General features: G+C 60.1%; 2 protein-coding genes across 10 annotated transcripts in view; one reads left to right on the top strand and one right to left on the bottom strand.

Annotated features, from left to right (window-relative positions):
- SMG6 (SMG6 nonsense mediated mRNA decay factor) overlaps positions 1 to 10,352 on the top strand; it is a 242,729-nt gene extending 232,377 nt beyond the window's left edge. For all 4 annotated transcript variants that reach the window (XM_025476105.3, XM_049114879.1, XM_025476106.3 and 1 more), the window contains 4 exons: positions 1,554 to 1,707; positions 4,656 to 4,867; positions 5,179 to 5,260; positions 8,591 to 10,352. In XM_025476105.3, the coding sequence (XP_025331890.1) occupies positions 1,554 to 1,707; positions 4,656 to 4,867; positions 5,179 to 5,260; positions 8,591 to 8,721 (579 nt within the window). In that variant the 3' untranslated portion in view covers positions 8,722 to 10,352. The remainder of the gene's footprint in view (positions 1 to 1,553; positions 1,708 to 4,655; positions 4,868 to 5,178; positions 5,261 to 8,590) is intronic.
- A 144-nt stretch (positions 10,353 to 10,496) lies between these two features.
- Positions 10,497 to 19,173, bottom strand: HIC1 (HIC ZBTB transcriptional repressor 1). Of its 6 annotated transcripts, none has more exons than XM_049114886.1 (3): positions 18,996 to 19,173; positions 16,330 to 16,948; positions 10,497 to 13,502 (listed from the first exon to the last, which is right to left on the bottom strand). In XM_049114886.1, exon 3 carries the CDS (start codon positions 13,480 to 13,482, stop codon positions 11,341 to 11,343), a length of 2,142 nt encoding a protein of 713 aa, XP_048970843.1. In that variant the 5' UTR covers positions 13,483 to 13,502; positions 16,330 to 16,948; positions 18,996 to 19,173; the 3' UTR covers positions 10,497 to 11,340. The 6 variants fall into 6 exon arrangements, with proteins under 6 accessions (XP_048970843.1, XP_025331908.1, XP_048970842.1 ...); XM_025476123.3 differs by lacking the exon at positions 18,996 to 19,173 and adding an exon at positions 17,394 to 18,221; XM_049114885.1 differs by lacking the exon at positions 18,996 to 19,173 and adding an exon at positions 17,398 to 18,221.
- Positions 19,174 to 20,151: the final 978 nt, after the last annotated feature.

Here is a 20,151-nt window from a genome sequence, read left to right as displayed (position 1 = left end):
CCAGCAGTAGGGGTACTTTCCCCTGATGAGGTGAGAGCAGTAGGAAGACCAGCAGACTGGGGCTCTCAGCTGCAATTCTCATGCCTGCCAGTGGCCTGTGGCCTGTGCCTTCCACCAGCTGTGGTGGCAGTGGCAGCAACGACTTAGTCATAGGAAGAGGTCCCCAGTAGGTCACAGAGAAGCCACCCCCAGCATTCAGAGGCATGCCCTTTCAATTTTACTGTCATTGCCAGTGAAACCTGAGCGCCTCCCTCACTGACTGTTAGTGGCCAGGCCCAGCACTGTGGGACCCATCTCAGTTGGCACGCACATCTCCTCCCCTGCCTTGAGCCTGTGTCTCTACCCTTGCACGTTGGTGTGTGGCGAGATCATGAGGTGGGGTGACAGGACCAGTCCCTGCAAGGCTTGTACTGGTGCCATCCTGCTATGTACACAGGGAGCACGCCAGGCAGATGCCAGCAAATCATTTTGCTTCTTGGCCATGGACCCACAAGAGGAAGCAGCACAACAGCAACCATGTTCTCGAGTGACAGACATACCCAGAGCCTATCTCAAAGGCCCTTCTGCCACTCAGGGCTCTGTCAGACTTGAGAAAGTCAGGCTTTCACAGATGTGTGTGGAGCTTCCCTGAAGGATGTGAGCCTCCATCAGACAAGGCCTCAGCCATGTGTTTTTCGAGGTGTGGTGCACAGGCCACTCACTGGTGCTGCATGAGGTGGTTTTTTTAGTGATACAGAGGAGACCTTCAGCTTCTTACTATGGAAGTATAACTTGCACTAGTAAACTTGATACTGTGGTTATCATTGCTTAAGAAGTGGCTAAGCCAGAAAAAGTGAGTTGACTTAAAGTCAATTTAATGAAAGGTATCAAGTAAATAATAGAATAGATCCTACAAAAGTGCAGCAAAGGAGCACAAGTAGAACACAAAGACTCACGTTGAAGAAACGCTCTGCTGGTGAGTTGGGGTGGGGGGTGCAGTTCTCAGTTGCTCTTTGCAAGCATGTGAGTTGGGTCCAAATCCATCACACTCCTGCTGCGGGTATTAATGATTTCGTTGTTGGTGGCGGCACTGTTTTTGTGTAGCCGTTGAGTGTGACCTTTTTTTTTCCCTAACTACACAGTAAACTGAAATAACAAATGATACATGTATAACGTATTTGCACTGAGCAGTACCCCTTTCTACGCTGTCTAGATAACATCAGTGAAACCATTTTCATGTCCAAGGAAACTGACTGACTCTCCCTGGTTGACTTTTAGCCCAGGGTCTTACTTTCAGAAACCTGTTATTATTAATCCCATCAGGGTCCACTCTGTCCCAGGCAGGGTTTTAGGCACACCTCATTCCTCAGGCTGCTTAGTCCAAGTTTATTTTTATTGCAGTGCTTTGTCCAGCCCTTGGGCCTGACCCTCAGGCCTGACAGGGGCTGGCTATCCCTCTGGAGGGGGAAGAGTTTCAGGGGGCAGGATGCTGACACACTGTGAAGTCAGGGTCCTGGCTCATCCACCCGCTTGCCTACTCACTCTGGCTCACTCACCATTCTGTGTCCCTGTAGGCTGTCCTGGAGGACCAGAGTCAGATGAGGCAGATGGAGCTCGAGATCAGACCCTTGTTCCTTGTACCAGACACCAACGGCTTCATTGACCACCTGGCCAGTCTGGCACGGCTGCTGGAGAGCAGGAAGTACATCCTGGTGGTGCCCCTCATTGGTGAGTCAGGCCAGAACAACCCTGCACGTGTGCTGCAGCCCCCTCTACACACATGCCCCACAGCCCGGTGGCTGGGCAGGCAGAGAGCCCTGCTATGTGTGTATGACAGGATTTGCAGGGAAGTAGGGTATGCGGGGGGCAAGGAAATTTGTTTAATAATCAAAGCAGTTCAAATTATTATGGCTGATCCATGGCTTAAACTGCTTGAGCAAATGGACTCCTGTGTCCCAGCAACCAGAGGCTGCATGAGCCCAGCCCTTGTTTTTATCCTTATAAAGCTTGCAGTAAAACAGCAAAGCTGGTTCCCGTTATTGGTAAACACTCAGCCCTGGCAGATAACGGCAGTGCTGCTGGGTGGTCTGGCAGGGAGGCTGGGAGGATTTTGAAGTGGTTAGATGCCTTTGGTCTGATTGTCTTGTAGCTTTTCATGATCATTCTGTTGGTTCGAGGTAGCATTCTTCTGGCTAGTGTCACCCTAAGGCCAGGCTGATGGAAACCCTCCAGAGCAAGCCCTTGGCTCATGCCTGTGGATTCCTGCCACTTGGGCCCTCACCACTGTCTGGTCACTGGTGCTGGTGCAGGGTCAGCATCTCAGGACCCAGCTAGCTCTCTTCCACCCTCAGGCCAGAAGAGCCCAGCTGGGCTGTCTCCAGGGAACTGTCTAGGCACTGTCTTAGTTCTTGGAGCTCTGTGGTGGGTCAGCCTGAGGATGGGCTTTGAGCTCTGGGCTCCTAATACAATTGATACAGCTGATGGCTATCCTATGGAAGGAGAGGGTCTGGGAGGTGATTGGCTTTTCAGTGTCTCCTTCTCAGAAGCCACTTGGAGCAAGTTCGGGATCCTCATCCTCTGGAAAAGCTGCCAGACTGGCAGTCTGCCTGCCAAGCCACCTCTGACATCCATGCCAAGATGTTCCATTGGGCCTCCCCTCCTAGTCCCAAGTGTCTTAGTGCCAGAGGAGGGTGGAAACAAAGGGCAGGAAACATCCGCCCCTGCAGAGGCTATAGAACCCTGGGGGGTTGTGGGAAACACGTTAGCACCACCTGAGAATGTTGGCACTGAAGCAGCCCTCGTCCCGCCTCCACCCTCCCTGTCTTCCTTCCCCCTCCCCATGTGGCCTGGCCAGAACCTCTTAAATCCAGGCCTTAGACCTAAGGGAAGGCCTTCTGTTCTTCAAAAGTAGAGCAGCAAGACCATCAAGTTGTTTTAGCTTCCTCTCTTCCCTCACTGCATCCTGGGATGGGATAGCTATCCAGATAATATGTCTCTGTTCTTTCCTACTCCGGAGATTTTTAGGGGAAAGAAAGTGAGTGGTCACTTTTGCTAACAGTCAGGAAATGGATAACTGAGAGATTGCTGACATCTCAGGAGCTCCCTAAGACTTGGAAAGAGTGTCAGACACCATACCAGGCTAGCCAGGTTCTTGGTCCTCAGCACCGATTGTGCCCCTACTGTGTGCTCACACTCTCCTTATTCCTGGAGGATCCAGCAAAAGGCAGAGCTGTAAGCCCTTGGCCTTGAGAAGCTTGTTCAGCAGGGAAAGCCAGATGGTGGGGAGGGAGCAAATATATGAGAAAAAAAACCCTGGGGAGGACACACATAGAATAGATAGATGCCCACCCCCCCACTCCGTGGGTGCTAGGAAATGACAGCTCTGCCACAGAAGGGCAGGGCCGCCTCTTTGAACCTTCTTCAGTGGGACAGTGTCCCGACTCTCAGGATCTGTAAAGGGAACTCCTGTTCAGTGAGGCTCCCTCAGTGGATTCCCACTCTGTGTCCGGAGGACAAAGGGTTAAGCCAACAGCCTTCCCTGCTTGTTTCTTGTCTCTTTAACCTGCTTCTGCTCCTTAGACCTGACCCTAGCATGAAGAAGCCCCGCCTGGTGCAGAAGCACAAACAAGCTTCCCCTTTGAAGCCTGTTTAGTTTGGAAGCAGGAAAGGAGATTTTGGGATGGAATACCAGTTTTTCGTGTTTGATGTTCTGTTTGCTGTACCATACACTCGTCCACCACTACTTCCCAGCCTCAACCATACATTGTGTGGACATGCAGCAGTCTCAGGTTGATGAAAGTCTGGGCTCTGTGTGTGTGTCTGTATGTGTATTCCCACAAGGCCCTTTCCAGAAAGTGTCTCCGAATACCCAGACAGTGAGTGCCAGGCTCACCATGGAACAGCATGCTCATGCCGACTCCCTGAGCCATGAATCATTGCACTGAGGAGAGGCCTCAGACCCCAAACTCTCCCGGAGCCCCCAAGGAGTACATATTTCCCACTTGACCTCAGGCTTTTGGCTGGAATTTTGGAAAGAATCTTCACCAGAAAATGAAGCCGTGTCCCAGACACATAGGCAGGCAGACACACACACACACACACACACACACACACACACACACAAACACACGTGCAATATCAGGAGTAGATGTGCCAAGGGCATGGTTTGAGGGATACCAGGGTCCTTGCAAGTAAGGCTGTGACTATTGCTTCCCATTTGGTGACCTCCCTGCACTATGCCAAGGGATGGAGCAGAGAACTCTGCCCCATATGAACTGCTGTGGTTGGAAATCCAGATTGATGAGGGGGAGGACCTCTTGTCCTTTAGTGGCTACCCTTGCCTCTCCTGAGAGACCCTTTCAATTTGATCCTATAACTGAGGAATGTGATTAGAGGGGCCAGGTTTCTTCCTCTGAATACAGCAGCTCCAGAAAATCCCTGTAGGTTCCTTCTAGGAGGAGGGTGGGGCCCAGAGGAGGAGGCATAAAGATAGAGCTCTGTGACAAGTCAGGAACACTTCTTGCCCCCCCACCTTTCCCTAGCATCATTGGAAGACTCCTGTGAACAGGATGGAGCCTGTAGTCTGACGGGGGACTGGCTGGGAAAGTGAGCCTAAAGTGTGAGGACAGAATTGTTGATTGCTGAGGCTGATACGTTGTGGGACTTTGTCTTATCAGTGATCAATGAGCTGGACGGCCTGGCCAAGGGGCAGGAGACAGACCACCGGGCTGGGGGCTATGCCCGTGTAGTGCAGGAAAAGGCCCGGAAGTCCATCGAATTCCTCGAGCGGCGATTTGAGAGTCGGGACACTTGTCTACGGGCCCTGACCAGCCGTGGCAATGAACTTGAATCCATCGCCTTTCGCAGTGAGGACATCACTGGGCAACTGGTAAGACCTGCAGCAGAAAAGGGGGAGCCCATAGCCACCCTCAGAACAGGGTGTCCAGGAGCTCGGACAGCTCAGGCAGCCCAGACAGCTTGGGGGCAGGCAGCTACCATCAAGGCCCCAGAGGGGCAGTTCTTTGTCCCCTAGATCACACTTGGCACAGTTGGGCCTGGCCAAGCAGGGCCAGAACATGTAGGGGAGGGACTCTGGGATGTGATCCTCCCCAAGACCCCAGATGGCACAAGTATACCTGTGCCTCCTCTGAATGGCGCCCCCTCCTGCCCAGTGGCATTTCTTACACTTTCTTCCCCCAGGGTAACAACGATGACTTGATACTCTCCTGTTGCCTCCACTACTGCAAAGACAAGGCTAAGGACTTCATGCCCACCAACAAAGGTACAGTTTTGCCTCTGCCTCAGGATCATCCATACCCTCAGCCTTAGGGAAGGGTCCCTTCACCAATTCTGGCCTGGGAAGGTGGATGCAAGCCTGAGGCCAGCCTTCTGGAAATCCTACCTCTCTGTCACAGCTCCCCGCATCCCAGGTGGACCCTGGGCCAACTAGGGGTGACCTAGCCCTGGAAGCCAGGCTCTAGGCAGTGAGCTTTCCCACTCAACATGACTCCATTTCCTTTCTTGGGTCTTCAGTGAGTCCTCTGACAGCAAGAATGTCTATGATTCAGTGTAGCTTATTCTGGCCATGGTCTCCTGAACCCAGCCCTCTGCAGCTCTGAGAGGACAGTCCCCACTGGTCCCTAGGGCCCACCTTCCTTTTCCTGGCCACTCTCACCCTCTCAGTTCATCCCTAAATGTTTACCCTCCAGCAGGCCAGTAGTGGAGGTACTTCCCCAGCCAGTAGTGGGCCTTTTCTTCCTGTCTCTGTGTCATGTGACTTTGGGGGCAGGCAACAGATTGAAGACTGAGCCCTCAGCCCAATTTTCAAGGGCTCCTTGGTGACCAGTAGACCTGTCTTTGGGCCAAAGGCCCACTCTGGGACTCTTCAGGTATTTTAGCACCGCATCCTCAATCCAGAACGCTTTCCTGCACAGCCCTTCAGAGTCAGCAGGGCTTGGGTATTTTCTGCTCCTGGCTCCCAAGACTCTGACATGTCTTCCTAGGACATCCTTGCTCTGTGTTATCTGCGGACTTGGGCATTCTTACTGCTAGGTTTCTAACTATGTATAGGGAACTACATCTTGTCATTTTCTTTTGGTGGTTGTTGCCCATCTCACTTCCCTGCTCAGTTTGCTAGCCCTGGCTTCCAAGCCGGTAGGGAGGTTGTCTTCTCTTCTGCTGCTCCTGCCACCTGTGTCCATGTAGCCCCTCACTCCTGCCTGGCTTTCTGCATCAGGGGCTCATAATGAGCCCACAGTGCTGTTCTTCAGGGGAGTCCTGCCACGATGCTTGCATGTTCTGTCCCTTGAGGCCAGACCTGGAGCAGTGAAGTGGTAGAAAGGGGTCCAACAGAGGAGCTTGGGCTCTGCTCCCAGGCAGCTTCTTAGAGGGGCACCTTCTGAGAGAGAGGTAGGCAACCTTGCAGAAGGCCTTGTTGAGAAGTATGGTTCCAATACTGCCACGGCCCCACCCAGCCTCGGAACTGTTTCTTTCTTAGCTGAGACACATTTTGGCTTTGGCCTTACTAGTCTCTCCACCCCCACTTCACCCCAAACAGCCTGCAGGAACCCATTGCCATCCTGGGGACCGCCCCTATCAGAATTACATCAGCAATGGCTAGTGTAATCAAACCCCATTTGTCAGTGTGAATTCTTAGCAGATTAACTTGTCAGATTCACAGAGAAACCGTCACTAAATGTTTATGTGTAAACGATGTTGAATTTTAAAATCATGTGGATTATGGCGGATGGGGCCTGACAAGATGACAGTCTCTGGTTTCTAACAAAGTGAAGTTACCAGTGTCAAAACAGAGGATGTTTATTGTTAAAAATGTCTGAAAGTATCCACAGAAACCCCTGCAGACCCCTGCCAGCAATGCTGGGCCTTAGTCGTCTATCCTAAGGCCTGGGACTCTCTTGGTCTAAGCCCCAGGACAGGAGCTGTGGGGCTACCTCGAGCAGCCAGCTGGGAACCCCAGAAAGCACAGCCAGCACACCCACGCCTGAAGGGCCAGGCCCAGGCAGCAGAGCCATCTAAGAGCATCATCTCTGCTCATGTGGCCTTTCCTCTCCCTGTCTGCCCACCGCAGCCCTCACCTCCCACCCATTCTCCTTCCGCCCGTCCCCTTCTCCCACCAGTGTCAGCCTCATGAGCCTCTCCCTCCCTCTTCCCCCAAACTCCTCCCAGGCTGACAGCCAGTTCTCAGCCTCCCCGCCTGGAGTTGGCAAGCCTGAAACTGCTCAGGTCCAGACCTGGACACTTGCAACTGCCCAGCCCCGCCAGCCCCCCCGCAGTTAGTAAGCCCCGCAGGACATTTCCTGTGCCTCACTGTCTGCCGGACCTCCGTCAGGAAATACCCAGCCTGGGACTAAGGGCTGAGGGGTGGGCCTACCACTGAGCGGCCTGACCTGGGGTGGGGATGTCACTCGTGTGGGTACTTGGCCCTGGCTTAAATTCTCTCCAGTACATTGAAAGGTTAGGGAATTTGGAAAAGAGAGGTAGTGGAAGACATCTTGTTAAGAGGTCATCTGAAAAGAACAAAGGCTGCTTGTGCTGATACAGAAGGGGCTTTAAAATATATCAAATTTGAATAAAATAGGGGATCCCTGGGTGGCTCAGTGGTTTAGCACCTGCCTTCGGCCCAAGGCATGATCCTGGAGTCCCGGGATCAAGTCCCAGGATTGAGTCCCACATCAGGCTCATTGCATGGAGCCTGCTTCTCCCTCTGCCTGTGTCTCTGCCTCTCTCTCTCTCTCTCTCTGTCTCTCATGAATAAATAAATAAAATCTTTAAAAAAAAACATTTGAATAAAATAAATATGGCTAGTATGATTGTAATGTTGTTGGGAAAAAAGCTTATGTAACAAGTATATATACTTGCACATGGGCATCAAAAAATCTCAGAGTATGCATAGATCTTAGCCCTGAAGGGAGAGAACCAGGAGGATGACTTTGACTTTTCATTTCCTTTGTCCTCTTCTGTATTGTTAGAGGTTCTCACCCTTTACCTTTACATTGATTACTTTCATGTAATAGAGGAAATTGCCTCTAACTCAGCCATCTTGGCACGGCTCTACCAGGGACCCTTGCTTGCCCTCCTCTCCTCAGAGCTACGTTGAACTAACCCTTCTCCTCACATCTGGGGGCCTGGATACACTTTAGATTCCATCTTGAGCTAAAGCAGTAACCTGCTAGTCTTGGAGGGAGAGGATGCACAAGAAGAGAGGAGTCATTGTGAGCCCAGGACCAGCCATGCAGTCCGAAGGAGCAGAAGGAAAAGGGCTTCATCTGCTCCCACAGTTCAGTGTCCTGGGAGAGGGGTCAGTGGAGGCCAGTGGCATGGGCAGATCTCTGGGCATGAGGCCACTAAGTCCTGGGTTGGAGGCTGGGGTCTGAAGCAGAAGGCCAGCCCTGGCCCTGCATGGTCCTCCCTAAGCCAGTAGGGGAGGGGTACCCTCGTTGATGGCGTGAGGGAAAGACTTGTAAAAGAGCCAAGAAATAACTGGCCCTGACCCTTCCTGGGCCACATTCCCCCTTGGAGAGAGGAGAGGGAGCCTCTGCCTCTCTCTACCTCCTGCCCTCAGTGAAGTCCTTCTACTCTCTCATGCCTACAGAAGAGCCAATCCGGCTGCTGCGGGAGGTGGTGCTGTTGACAGATGACCGCAACCTGCGTGTGAAGGCACTGACGAGGAATGTGCCTGTGCGGGACATCCCAGCCTTCCTCACGTGGGCCCAGGTGGGCTGAGGGGGCCACACTGGGGACCCCCCCCCCATGGAACCATTCCTGAGAGGCCACCAGGCGCCCAGTGTAGCACCGAAGATGCCCACGTGCCTGAGCCACCAATCCACCCAGACAATAAACCATCCTCTTCCAACCCACACCGTGGCCATGCTGTGGGGGAGCTGCTCCTCACAGAGCCCCTCCTGAGGGTCGGGCGGAAGCTGCTGGGACCCTCCTGGGCTGCCAAGATTTAGCAGAGAGGTGGCTGGCTGCAGTGACAGCAGGTGGGTGAGCCAGACAGGCCGCCCATGATTTCAGCCTTTCTCCCTCCCCCTGTCTAGTTCAAGGGCTTGCAGAAGGCCTCCTCAGCCCAGGGACTCAGCCACTCTCTCAGCTGGAGATAGAGCAGGGGATTGCATTTCCATCAGGTGCAGGTGAAACGATGGGTCCTTTTAATCTTCACAACCTCTGTCCTCAATGTGTCCCAAGAGGCTTTGGTCATGCCATGAAGAGAGTGCCCAGGGTGTGTCTTCTCTGGACACCATGTCCCCAACAGCAGCCCTAGGCCCCACCTTTTGTACCCCCTGCCCAAACACACATCCATCACTGCTCTTCTTCCTGTCCTTATCATTCTGGGTCCATTACACTTTGCCACTCATTCTCCCTTGGATGGTCATGGGTCTAGAGGGAAGGGACATCTGGTCTCAGGCTCATGCTTCCTGGGTGGCCTTTGCCTGCTCCTCTCCCTCATTGGCCTTCCTTTTGCTCTAGTTCCCATTTCACAAAATTTCTTCAGACTCTTCTCAGTTCCCCCCCTCCTCTCAGCTCCCTCCCTCCCTCCCTCCTGAATCATCCCCTTATCCTCATTCCCTTTCCTGTTGACCCCTCTTACCTCCCTCACATTCTTCACCTCAGGTCCTTGCCATGGGGGTTCCCACTCTGACTCTTTCTCCTCTGGTACCTCTTCCTCCTCTGTGGCAGGAACCTAATAAAGCTTTCCTGCCTTGGCCTTCTTTCTCAGGCCCCTGTGCTCTGAGAAACTTCCAGGTCCTGCAGCCCAGTCTGAGGTAGGGCGGCCAGTGCTTGAGAGGGGCATTGCCTATCCTGGAGTGTACACCATTTTTAGCTTTGACCTGGAAGAAAGAATTTGACAGGGGACCTTTTGGCCTTTGAGGTTTTGGTTACCTCTTTAGCTGGCACCTGTGTCCCAAGACTCATTCACGGGGCTTCCTACTGGAAATGGGTTCTCCCAAACCTGGGACAGGGATGAAAGGAACTCGGAGGAAGACAAGACTTTGAGGAGGATCCAGGAGTAAATTTTGATGGGATCAGAGAGGGCATCCCTCTGAGCTCCCTGTCTGGACTGTACAGCCTTCCCAGAGGATGGGAGCAAAGCTGTACCTACCTCCCTGAGGCCCGAGACTATACCAGGAGGAGGAGGTACTGTGCAGGAGAGCCACCAGTGGTTTGGGGGTATGAAGTCCCCCAGGACCTCAGAAGACTGGCTCTTTGGGGTACAGGGTCCCGGATTCTCCTGTGAGATCCTCTCCCCTGGATGAAGGCCAATGACTAGGTGGGTGGGAGACCCAGCTCTCTTTTCTGTCCCATTTGCAGCACTGGTTTTGTTTTCCTTAATAAATTTTTAGTTATGAACATGCCTGACCTCTTGCCCATCTGTCTCTGGGACTGGGGAGGGAAGAAGGTCCCAAGCCTCTCTGCACCTGTATGAGGGTGCACATCGGGCCCCTCCACCCACCCAGGTCCTTATGCAGGGCGGAAGAGAGCAGCAGGGTCCAGGGTCCTTGGTTACTGCTTTATTGCTGTTTGGTTCGAGTATAGAAAATGGAAGCGGCTCTGGAAGAGCCTGTGTACAAGGTAGGAAATATACAAACGGGGAGGAGGGAGCTAAAGAGACCACATTCCAGCCCAGCCCAGCCTGGGCTCCGGGTGGGGGGCCGCCCGGGGCGCATGCAATAAATATGGTCCGGGGCCCCAGGGAAAGGAGGGATGGGGAGGACACTGCGGGAGTGGGAGACCGGTAGGCCAGGGCTGTCTCAGCCCTCTGACTCCAGAGGGAGGGAAGGGTTGGCCCTGGGGCTAGTGCCACTTGTGCAAAATGAGGAACTTCACATTATCAGTCCCGGGGCGGGCGGGAGCAGGGGGTGGGGGGCCCTCCGGCCGGCTCAGTCCCCTCCCCGCTCCCTAACTCTGCCCGACGCTCCGACCCCAGCGGGGAGATTCACAGTGAGAATGGGTGTGGTCGCAAGGGCCGGAGGTAGGGCCGGGAGCGCCCCAACAGTGACACCCCTCCCTCCAAGAGCAGCACGGAGCCGGGGGAGGGGGCCGACGAACCACAGGAAGAGGCGGAGAAGGGCGGGGGTCTCCTTTGGTCAAAGCTGATATCAAAAATATAAATCTCCCTTCCCCCATCCCACCCCCGTCCCGGGGTTTCACCCCCACCCCCACCCCCGGGCTAAGGCACAAAGCAGTGAGGCCAGGTGGGGCCGCCGCCACTGCGGCGATGCTGCCGCTGCTACTACAGTTGTCCGGGCGCGGGGTGCCTGCTCGCGCTGCCACCGCCGTTCCCCGGGGACGCGGGCCGGGGCCACGCGGCGGCGACGAGGCGGGCCGGCAGGAGGCGCTCTAGGTGGGGGAAAAACGGTCGATGGTCCGGCCGTCGGGTCCCGCGGCCAGGTGCGCTCCCTGGCTCAGCACCTCGGCCGCCTTGTCCGGGCTGAGGCCCAGCTCCGCGGTGAACTTGGCCAGCGGGTAGAGGCTCTCGAGCGCCACCTTGGGGTCGTGCAGGAAGTGCGTGGTCTGCGCCAGCAGCTCGGCCGCGGCTGCCTTGTCCTGCTGCTTCAGGCTCAGCTGTTCTGCCGTGAGTCGGGCCACAGCAAAGACGCCCTCGGGGAAGTCGAGCTTGCCCTTGCCGTCGGGGCCGGGGACGCCGGGTAGCCCCCCCAACCCCGCCAGAGCCCCAGCTGCGCCTGCCGCGCCACCCACGGCGTGCATCTTCATGTGGCTGATGAGGTTGCGTTGCTGCGCGAACTTGCCGCCGCACACCTGGCACTCGTAGGGCTTCTCGCCCGAGTGTATGCGCATGTGCTCGGTGAGGCGGTACTGGCGCGTGAAGCGCATGCCGCACGCGTCGCACGCGAAGGGCTTGAGACCCAGGTGGCTGCGCATGTGGCGCGTCATGGTTCCGCGCTGCGTGAACTTCTTCCCGCAGATGGTGCACGGATAGGGCCGGGTCAACCAGTGCGTCTTCTCGTGCTGCCGCAGCGTGGCCGGGTCCTTGTAGCTCTTGTCGCACGACGCGCAGCGGTACGGCCGCAGCAGCTCGCCCAGGCCGCCCGGAGCCCCAGCGACCTTGTCCCCACTGCCTCCAAAAGGGGGCCCCAAGCCGGCGGCCCCCGCGGCTACCTCGGCCGCCTCGGCCCTGCCATACAGCGCCTCCTCCTCCTCCACGTGAGCTTCCACGTGTGCATTCAGCTGCTCCGAGCTGGGGAAGCCCTTGCCGCACGGGATGCACACGTACAGGTTGTCGCCGAAGCTCTCGGGCTCGCCGTAAGCCAGGTGCGGGCACGGGTAGCCCTCGAGGTGGCCGCCTGGAGGGCTGGGGTCCTCGCTGCTGCCTGTCTCCTCGCTGCTGCTCTTGTAGTCGTCGCCGTCGCCGCCCGCGCCTGGCCCGTCCAGGCTGCCCTGGTAGCGCGGCGGCGCCAGGCCCAGCGGGGGTACCCCGGGCGAGGCGGCTGGGTCCCCGCCGCGCTCCTCACAGCGCTCGCTGGGGGAGCCGCGCTCCCGGCCCAGCTCGTCGCCGTAACTGCCCAGGCCTGGCTCGTGCTTCATCCAGCGGTAGAGGAGGCTGGGCCCGTCGGGGCGGCCCGGGGGCTCGGGTCCCGGGCTGCCGCCGCCGCCACGGAACGGGTCCGGCGGCGGTACGGCCTCCTCCAGCTTCTGGAAGGGCAGCGGCGGCAGCGGCGGCAGGGCGAGCTGTGGCTCCTTGTAGGCAGCGGGGCCGGCACTGGGAGGGCTGTCTGGGCGGGAGGGCAGGTCGCGCTCGCCCGGCGGCCGCTCAGGAGGCGCGGAGCCCGGCGGGCTCTTCTTGGACAGGTCCAGGCCGCAGAGCGGGGAGCAGCGGCGCTCCGGGGCGCAGAGTGCGGAGGCCGGGCCGGGGCCCGAGGCGTACAGCTCCGCGCAGTGGGTGTTCACAGCGGCCTCGGGGCCCGAAGACGGCTCGCCCGAGGGCGGCGGCGGAGGCCCAGCCGGGGACGAGTAGCAAGCCTGGATGACGGGCGTGGCGGCCCGAAGGCCCCGGCCCGGCCTCCCGTAGGGTGCGTAGCCGCCGCCGCCGCCGCCGCCGCCCCGCAGGTGGCAGTACTTGCCGTGGCGCTTGAGGCGCTTCTTACACAGCGCCACGAGGTCGGGGATCTGCAGGTAGCTGGCGGCGGCCAGCACGGCGCCCAGGCTCGGCTCAGCCCCCGGGGCCACGGCCGCCGCCGCCGCCGCCTCTGCGCCATCAGCCAGGCGGCCGGTGTAGATGAAGTCCAGCACCAGGCGGAACACCGCCGGGCTCACCATGTCATGGTCCAGGTTGAGCAGGTTGTCATGCACCACCAAGGACTTGAGGTAGGCGCTGCTGGCCGCCAGCACGTTCTTGTGCGCGCGGAAGAGGGCGTTCTGCACCACGATGATCACGTCGCACAAGAACCCCTTGGTGCGCTGGTTGTTGAGCTGCAGCAGCAGCTGCCTCGAGTGGCCCGGCGCCTCCATCGTGTCCAGCATCGTCTGCCCAGCACACTCTCCTGCAGGGACACACCGCAGCCGGGTCAGAGCCTCACCCGAGCCCTCGAGCCCTCGCTGCCAGGATCCAACCCGGCGCTTCTCCCCCCAACTTCCCCTTCCCCTCAGCTCGGCTGGGGCATCGCGCGCGGCGGCCTAGGCGCTGGCAGAGGGGTCGGCGGCCTCCTGGTGTGGAAGCCTGGGCCGGTGGCCTGCACCAGAAGGCATAGGCGAGTGGCTGGTGGAGAGGAGGCCAGGCTGGACCGCTCGCCCAGGCCCGGCTGGCACCGGGCACACAGGCTGGGGTCTGGGGACTTCCGAGGAGAACACTGTTTGGGGGAAGTGACCCCTTCGGAGACAGTTACCGGATTTGAGGAAAATGTCCGCTTCAGGAAAAGTCATTCAGGGCTGAGAAGTCTGCCCAATTGGGATACAAGGGAGCCGAGTAAAAAGCGCCTCCCGCCTCGGGAGAAGTTGCCCCAGCTGGGGGAAGTGATCCCGTGGAGGGGTGCGCGGTGCCCGCCGTGGCGCCGCCCTGCCCGGGGGCTGTCAGGCCTTCAGTTGGGGCCCGGGCGCGGCCGCGGCGCGGGGAGCGGAGGCAGAGGCTGCGGTGGCGGCAGAACACGAAGGCCGGCCCCGGCGCGGGGAGGGCGTTATATCGGGGCAGGAGGCTGAGGCAGGAAGCAGGTGGGGGGGAGGGGGGAGCCACGCAGCTCCCAGGGGAGGGAGGGGGCAGCGCCCCGGGCGGGCACGGCGCACAGCCGGCTGCGGCCCTGACCCTGGCCTGCGCCCCACCCGCGTCCTGGCCCCGGTCTCGGCCTCAGCTCTGCATTCGCGGGCCCCGGCGCCTCCCTCCCCAGCTCCCTTCGGCCCCTTCTCCACGGGAACTCCGCCGCCCCAAACTTGGGGAAAAGTTTCCCAACTTCAGACAGGCCGGGAGAAGCGGGCCAGCCCCAGTCCCTCGACTCCCAGCTTTTCCTCTCGGCTCCCAATTTCGGCAGCCAGGCGGCCCTGGGGCCTGAGCGGAGCTCGGCGCTCCCCTGCCCGCTCGTTCGCCGGCCCACCCTGCTCCCCTCCTGGCCCGCAGGGCCTCGCGGCCCGTTACCTGCGGCCGCAACCCGACCCGGCTTCACTGCCCGTGGCGGTGGCAGCTCCCAGCCGGCGCCCCACCCGCCCCGCTGCCAGGCGCCGAGCTGTGCCAGGGCAGCGCCCCTGCCAGCCCCGCCCGCCAGCTCCCCTTCCCTTCCCTTCGCCTCTCCGGCCCATGTGCGGGCAGAGTCGGGCCCGGGCCGCTGACCCGGCCGTGAACTCGGCGCGGAGCAGCGGCCCGGCGGTCCCGAGTCCTCTAGGGGCGACACCCGGAGTCCTGGACGCCAGCCGCGTTGGGGCGCCCAGGCCGAAGGATGCGCCCGAGGCGGCCAGCGCGTAAGGACCGGGCCGTCCGGATCCCCTGTCCCTTCTGGTCCCGAGGTTGAGGACCCACCTGGGGGGCATGTCGGAAGCCCCGGGCCCGGCTGCCGGCGGATCCAGGGGGGACGTGGCTGTGCTGCCCTCCGCCCGCCGGGGCCCCGGTCGGTCTGTCCTGCTGGTCCGTCCTCCCCGCGTCCTGGTCGCGTCTCAGCCCCGCCGCGCTTTCCGCACACTCTTATCTGGAGCGGCCCGGGCCGGCACGCGCTGCTGCAGCTATGGCGCCACCTCGCGGCCGTGCGGGGCTTTACGCGACACAGTCGCGACCTCCCTACCGCGCACCTGGGTTGGGCTGGAGGCTCACAGATGTGGAGCCGGAGCCGGAGCCGGAGCCGGACCCGGGAGAGGCCTGTATTCGCAGGCTCACTCTCCCAGAGGTGCCCCCGTGAGGACCCAGTATGCCCCGGAACCTCGAGCGCCACAAACTCTGGGGTTTTGAGCTAAACTTTCCCATGTACCTATTTCTAGATTCTCACATTGCCTCGGTGTGAAGTCCTGCCCGCAAGGAGGGGACTCTGGTGGCAAGTAGACGAGGGGAGGGAGATTACAGAAGTCCTAAGAAGAAAGTGGACAAGATCTCGGGGAGCGCCTCCTTAGACATTCCTGGCTGGGACTGTCCGTTTATACCCGCCGCACCCCCAACACGCCCACCTTCATTCAGCCACACGGGTTCAGGTGTGCACAGAATAAACCCATTCGCACCCAGACCTCTCCGGGCACTGACACCTGCGGGCGCGCATGTTGGCGCCCCCTCCCCTTCCCCCCGCCCCCCCCCCCCCCCCCCGGCTCTCTGGGATAGTCCAGAGGCTGTCACGTAGGGCCTTCCATGAGCCTGGGCAGGGCTGTTACCCAAACAGCTTGCCCTGAACTTTGGAGGTCTCTGGAGGGAACTCCGGATATTCGACTGGGAAAGGCTGGACAGCGCCTCCTGGGGATCCCGCAGAAGCGACCCCCCCCCCCGCAGTCCCCAGGTTCCCCGCGTGGGCCATTTCGAGGGACCTGCTTGCGCTACCTCGTCTCCAACCCCCTGACCCGAAACGTGACCGCAGGGACTGCAGCCCGGGATCCCCTGGCAAGGTTCTGCCTCCCACGTGAAGGCCCGGCTCTGGCAGGTGACGCCCTCTGGGAGGGAGGGGACCCCGCTCTGGCGCGTGGGCACGCGCACCGCTACCCCGGAAGCGGCCCCGCCTGCCCCCCTCCGCGCTGCATCGGGCCTGTGGTGAGCGCCGGGTCTCCGCGGCCCACGCAGCGCCTCCTCCCCGCACCTCCTGACCCCGGCCCACACGCCGGGGGGTGGGAGCGGGTCCCCGAGAACGCTTGCGGCTTCTGATTGGCTGCGCCTCCCTCAGCCGCCGCGCGCGAGAAGCTGGGGCGCAGCGTTACCATGGTAACCGCTGAGGTTCGCGCAGATCCCGGCTCTCTCAGGCCTCGGCGAGCTTAGCAACGGCGCGGGCTGCGGGGCTGGTGGGTGCGGTGCGCGCCGCCCCTCGCGCCATCCTCCACCCCGGCGCCCCCGCCAGAGGTAGTAGCTGAGTCACTCATTGAGGGGCCGCCTGCGCAGCCGCTCGCGGTCCCCGACGGACAGTAAGGTCTCCGGCGCCCCCCAGAGGCTCTCTCTTTCCTCCGCTAACGTCTTCATGGCCTTGGGGGCCAGGTGGTGGTTGTCGGTTCCCGCTGGTTCTCCTGACTCCCACCGCGTCCCGACCCTGTCCTCACCCTGTTTCTACTCTGTGTTCTGGGTTCATTTTATTCCAGCCCTCTCCATCTACCCATGGTCTCCTCACTAGGGTTGCAGGGAGATTCCAAGAAGCTTCCGGTGGGTCATCTTGGCCGCGGAGTGGATGTGTTGTGCGCTGAAGGGGAAAAAGGTGTACGGAGTGCTAGAGAAAGGCGGGAAGGCTCCTCGGAGGAAGTGCTCTTAGGACTGGGCTTTGATGGGTGAATAGGAGTTCTTCCCCTAGACAGAAGGCAGTCCTGGAGAAGAGAACCACAGGGACGAAGGCTGGAGGCAAAAGAAAAAAAGTTGGTGGGCGGACTCCAGGAGGTTAGATTCCAAATGTTGTGCAGGACCTCTCCGACTTCGTTTCTGCTGTAATCTTTTATCCTTTTGAAAGGACCAGATCCTAGCCCCACAAGGAGCCCCTCAGCCCAGTTTCACCTTTGTGCAGTGTCCCCTGTGCCCACTGTCTTTGTTTTTCCTCAACACTCTCCCCAGATCCCCACTCCCTGAATTGACTCATTGACCCTATTTCTACCATCAGGCTGTCTGTCTGTCAGGCTGTCTGTCTGATATATATCAGTATGGGAGGGTCTCTCAGACCTGCGAACCCCTCCTCCTGCCCGCTGCCTTCCTGTGGACTTCACACTTCTTCAGCCTGTGATCTTTCCCTCCCTCCCTTGCAACCACCCACCCTACTAAGGTGGCCCTGCTCCCCCCCACCACGTACACACACAATCCATCTTCTTTCTCTGAACACATTCACGCTCCTCCATTTAGAACTTTCCTCAGTTGATGGAGCCACACTCAAGTCTTTCTCCTGCTCTTGTTCAGGGAAGTTCTGCACCATATGGCGTAGGGTCTTCCTGTCAATTCATACCTCCAGAAACTCTAACTCCTTCAGGAAGTGGTCTTGCCTCTCCACCCTCTGGAGATCCCTCGCTATCAAGCTGCTGAGCCCTTGGTCTTCCTCACTCATTAGCACCCTCATAGGAGCTCTGCCAGTGCCCACAAATGGGTCCTGAACGCAGTCTGCTTGGTGCCAGGCTCTGAAACTGGCACTGCCAACCTGTCCTCCTCCCCTCTCTTTGTGGAGGCTTCCTCTTCCACTCACCCCCTTCTCCTGCCACCTTTCCCCCAACTACCCCCAGAGAGGAACCCCTTGCTCATGGCCAGAGAGGGCAAGCCACCCTTCTCAACTTTTCCGGGGTCTCCAGCTCCTGACTGGGACCTAGACCCCCCTATTTCTTCTCCACCCAGACCCCTACAAAGCCTCTGAGAGCCCTGGGCGCCCCTACTGTTCTTCCCCTATGTCCCTGACGCCAGAGCTCTAGATGCTGCTTTGGGTGGCTCAGCAGGTCCACCCCAGGGTGACGACACTGAAGGTGGCCATGCGGGGTGTAACGCCACCGAAGGTTATCTTGTGACGTCACAGCCGTCGGGTCCAGGAACTGAGAAGTGGGAGTGAGGGGCTACTGGGCGAGCCCCTCGGAAGGCCGGGGGAGAGTGGGACTGCACCCCCGTGTCCCAGAGTCAGTAGAGGTGTAACTGGCCACCCGCCCTCCCCGCACTAGGCTCCCGCCGGCCCCCAGCCTGCAGTTCCGGAAAGTTAACCCTTTGTAGACCGGTACAGGGGCCGGCTCCCCTCCCTGTTCTTGCTTCCGTGTGCCCTCCTCCCCCTCCCAACTCCCCGTCGCCTTTGTCCCCTCCCAACCCCCCGCCTCGCCACTATAAATAGCCGCTCTTCCCGTTTCCTAAATTCCCTGCTGACGTCGGCAGCGCGTCAGTGTGTAGGAGCGGCGGCCGCATGAATGAGCCGCCGCACGAGTACTACGCGCGCCTATAAAAGCAGCCGCGCCAGCGGTGCTGCGGGCGGCGAGCGGGAGCGGGCGCGCTGCGGCCCGACAGGTAAGCGGGACTGACCGACCGACGGGCTACAGATGGACCGATGCACGGACACGGATGGGAGGGCCATGAGGAGACCGGCAGACGGCAGGTTGAGGGGCCCCTACGGGTGGGATTGGGAACAGGGTGGGGGACGAAGATCCCCTCGCAGCTGGTGGAGCCGGGCTGGAGGCGTACCCAGAACCCCGTGCTGCACCTGCCCGCGCCCGGATGAAGACGCAGCCACTTCGGAGAAGCAGCGAAAAGAGGACCGACCCCAGGGTCCCTGCGACATTTCCTAGGGTTCCTGCGCCATCCAAGAAAGTGAGGTTAAGGTGCTGACGCCCCAGAAGACGCGCCCCCACCTCCCCCTCCCCGCAGCGCAGTGACTCAGCCTCGCTACCCCCGGCCGGCGGAGCAGGGCCGCCGGCGAAGGATAGACACCCACCTGCCCGCCGGCCCAGCCGCAGCTCTCTCGGGACCCCCACCCCGCATCCAGCCGGGCTCCCCCTCCCCGTCCCATCCCGTCGGGCTGGTCCCTTTGCGCCCCTGACTTCCCGCTTCTGCGCGAGGAGCTGTCCTCTCAGGACCAGGCGGGGGCGGGGCCTCGGCCGGACTGCCCCGCCTCCCCCACCGAGCTGGGGGGACCCCCTCCCCGCCGCCGGAAGTGCCTCTCCGCAGGGACATATTTGACGTCACAGGGCTTTGACGTCAAGGGCCGCGTGCCTGTCCGCGAGCGCTAGGGCGGAGAAAGGCGGGAGATGCGGGGGAGGAAGAACAGCAGCGCCCCCAGCTGCGGGCGATGGAGGCACCCCCGCCCGGGCAGCGCGCCGGCACCTTGGCTCTAGACTGCTTACTGCCCGGGCCGCCCTCAGTAACAGTCTCCAGTCACGGCCACCGACGCCTGGCTCCGCCCCAGGACCGCGCCCCCGACCCCTCTGTCCCCCAGGATCCCTGAGCCCCGCGCGCGCGGTCCGCGCCGCCGCTGTCCGCGGTGCTGATCCAGCGCGGGCGCTGCCATCCGGCCGTGCAGTCCCTGGTCACCAGAGGCTGCGAGGGGCGGCCGGCTCACAAGCACATCGCACGGCCCCCGAGCCCGCTCCCTATGCGCGTGCTACCCCCGCCAGCCCCCTCCCCAACTCGCTGTCCTGACGTCTGCCTGACTGGAGCTGCCGCGGTGCAGTCAGCAGCGCGCGCCCCGCCCCCGCGTCTCCAGGGCAACCGTGGCTTTCGATTGTTACTGTGGGAACCGGAGGTAACAGTCTACAGCCATGGTCGCCCCGCAGCACGCCCACGCGCCGCGCCGCGCTCAGCCAGCCGGGGATGGGGGAGACCAGGAGCAGGAGGAAGCGGGGGCGGCGAGTCAAGAGCCGATGTACTGCGCGCGGAGGGAGGTGCGGTGTTGGAGGGCGGGCCACTCTCGGGTCTGACTGCTGCGTGTCTACCGAGACAGAAAAGGAAGCACGGGCTGGGGAGCATGTCTGACCGCCGCCTCAGTGACCGTCCTGTTCTCTTAGCTAAGGTTGTAGCCAGGGAACGGCGAGAAAAGGGGTAGTTCTGGGATTTGTGTTATTATTTTTATCTCCTCGATGGGAGGGAGACTG

This window comes from Canis lupus, chromosome 9 (assembly GCF_003254725.2).
Source record: "Canis lupus dingo isolate Sandy chromosome 9, ASM325472v2, whole genome shotgun sequence".
NCBI classification, from domain to species: Eukaryota; Metazoa; Chordata; class Mammalia; order Carnivora; family Canidae; genus Canis; species Canis lupus.
This window is presented reverse-complemented; position numbering and strand designations above follow the sequence as displayed.